General features: G+C 45.2%; 1 protein-coding gene across 1 annotated transcript in view; it reads left to right on the top strand.

Moving 5' to 3' along the window:
• Positions 1-2,655, top strand: part of A2ML1 (alpha-2-macroglobulin like 1) — a 56,114-nt gene that overhangs the window by 27,004 nt on the left and 26,455 nt on the right. Inside the window, exons 16-18 of the mRNA XM_023192405.1 lie at positions 617-811; positions 1,600-1,690; positions 2,086-2,200. Of these exons, the coding sequence (XP_023048173.1) occupies positions 617-811; positions 1,600-1,690; positions 2,086-2,200 (401 nt within the window). The remainder of the gene's footprint in view (positions 1-616; positions 812-1,599; positions 1,691-2,085; positions 2,201-2,655) is intronic.

The raw sequence follows: 2,655 nt of genomic DNA, 5'->3' as shown, positions 1-2,655 counted from the left end.
AAAAAAAAAAAAAAAAAAAAAAAAAAAAAAAAAAAAAAAAAAGAAAGGATAAGAGAAGGCATGGTTAGTATGAATGCAGAGATAAGAAAAGAGAATGAGCCTGTAATCCCAGAACTTTAGGAGGCTGAGGTGGGCGGATCACCTGAAGTCAGGGGTTCGAGACCAGCCTGACCAACATGGTGAAACCCTGTCTCTACCAAAAATACAAAAATTAGCTGGGTGTGGTGGCCGGTGCCTGTAATCCCACCTACTCAGGAGGCTGAGGCAGGAGAATTGTTTGAATGTGGGAGGCAGAGGTTGCAGTGAGCCGAGATCATCCCACTGCACTCCAACCTGGGTGACAGAGCAAGACTCCGTCTCCAAAAAAAAAAAAAAAAAAAAAAAAAAAACAAGAGAGAGAATGAAATAGGGGATAGGATTATGAAAAAAATAGGTGAGATAGAGGTTAATGTTTTAGAAAGTGAGAAAGGTAATTATGACAAAAATATAAAAATAATTCTGGAGTAATAAAGAGAAATGATACAGGAATAGTAAACTGAGCACCAGAATCTGAGAGAAGCCTCTCAACTGATGTCACTATGTCAATGCTTTATTTCCTTTCCCCCTCTTGTCCCAGGTCTATGGGATGTTTCCATTCTGGTATGGTCACTACCCCTATCAAGTGGCTGAATATGATCAGTGTCCAGTGTCTGGCCCATGGGACTTTCCTCAGCCCCTCATTGACCCAGTGCCCCAAGGGCATTCGAGCCAGCGTTCCGTTATCTGGAGGCCCTGGTTCTCTGAAGGCACGGACCTTTTCAGCTTTTTCCAGGTACGTCTTCTTACCCATTTTGTTCTTATGGGAAAGATGGTGGTGGGAAGGGGCAAAGGAAAGTTCATATCTAAGAAAGCAGAGAGACTCATATGGGCACTGATGGGAACAAAATCTTGAAAGAAGCTTCTGACGTGTAAGGTGGCCTCTGTTGGCTCTTACACTTGAAGAAGATGTCCAATTGCATTGAAGAGAACCACTGTGAGAGAGTTTAGACCTAGTCTTCCTCTTTTGTTGTCCCCAATCACTGGTTTTCATGAGATCAATCAGGAGGGAAAATTAGGGAAGGCAGACCAGAGATCTCTTACCATTATTTTAAAAAATAATTTGCACCTATTCTATGAGCAGGATTTGGGATGCTGTGTGACCCAAGTCTGACCAGGAGGTCCCTGAGGTCAGGAACTAGGTCTTGTTCATCTTTGTATTCTCTCTAATGCCTGACCCCTCATAACGCTCATTGTATTTTTGTTGAATTGAGTACGCTGATATGGTCCCTACCCTCAGCACGTTCAGAGTGTAAGTCAAATAGTAAGGACACAGTGAATAATATTTGGAAGAACCATTAAATGTATGTAATGATGAAATAAGTTTAACTTGAAGCCTTTCATGCTAGTTGGAACAGAAGCCAACCAGTCTCAGTGGCTGAGTTTCGGGTAAGAACACCCAGTTTCACCATTAATTCAAAAAGAATGTTTTGTTTCAACTCTTTGATGGTGGAATTCCTGGGCAGTAGCCCTTGTAGTTGGGGAAGTGACCACCTTAATACTTATTTCTCTGATGCCTATCAGGACATGGGCCTGAAAATACTGTCCAATGCCAAAATCAAGAAGCCAGTAGATTGCAGTTACAGATCTCCGGAATACAGCATTGCCATGGGCGGTAAGCCACCTCTGTGGTGTGTGGATTCTCTGAGATGTTAACAATCCTGGAACTGCAAATTTCCTCTTTGCATCCTGTTCTTGCACTGAGCCTCTAGCCTGAGAATGCTAATGGGTTGTGGGTCACAGATACAGGAAGTTTCCTGAGGGTTCTGTCTCTGGGGAGAGCTTTTGAAGCCTGAAGCTTATGTATCTGTTCCCTGGCCAAACCCCCTTGGCTATCAGTTCCCTCGATGGCCTTTGTGACTAGTTAGTTCCTCTTTGGTCCTTCCTCCTTGCCTCTGACTGGATTTTCTCTGCTTCCCTCTAAATTTCTTTCTAGTAATCCCTCCATCCCAATTTATGTCACAACAAGTCTCATGTTTCCTAAAGTTTTCATATTCTCAATTTCATCAGCAGGTGGTGGTCATCCAGAGGCTTTTGCGTCATCAACTTCTTCACGTCAAGCAGAGGATTCTCAGGTCCGCCAGTACTTCCCAGAGACCTGGCTCTGGGATCTGTTTCCTATTGGGTAAGTGATGACTCAAAAGTACAGTAAAGGGCCAGGTGCATGGCTCACGCCTGTAATCCCAGCACTTTGGGAGGGAGGTTGAGGAGAGAGGATCACTTGAGACCAGGAGTTCAAGACCAGCCTGGGCAACATAATGAGCTTCTGTCTCTACAAAAGAAATTTAAGGCCAGACACGGTGGCTCACGCCTGTAATCCCAGCACTTTGGGAGGCCGAGGCAGGTGGATCACGAGGTCAGGAGATCGAGACCATCCTGGCTAACACAGTGAAACCTCGTCTCTACTAAAAATGCAAAAAATTAGCCAGGCATGGCGGCGGGCGCCTGTAGTCCCAGCTACTTGGGAGGCTGAGGCAGGAGAATGGTGTGAACCCGGGAGGCGGAGCTTGCAGTGAGCCGAGACTGCGCCACAGCACTCCAGCCTGGGCGACTGAGCGAGACTCCATCTCAAAAAAAAGA

This window comes from Piliocolobus tephrosceles, chromosome 10 (genome assembly GCF_002776525.5).
Source record: "Piliocolobus tephrosceles isolate RC106 chromosome 10, ASM277652v3, whole genome shotgun sequence".
Lineage (NCBI taxonomy): Eukaryota > Metazoa > Chordata > Mammalia > Primates > Cercopithecidae > Piliocolobus > Piliocolobus tephrosceles.
This window is presented reverse-complemented; position numbering and strand designations above follow the sequence as displayed.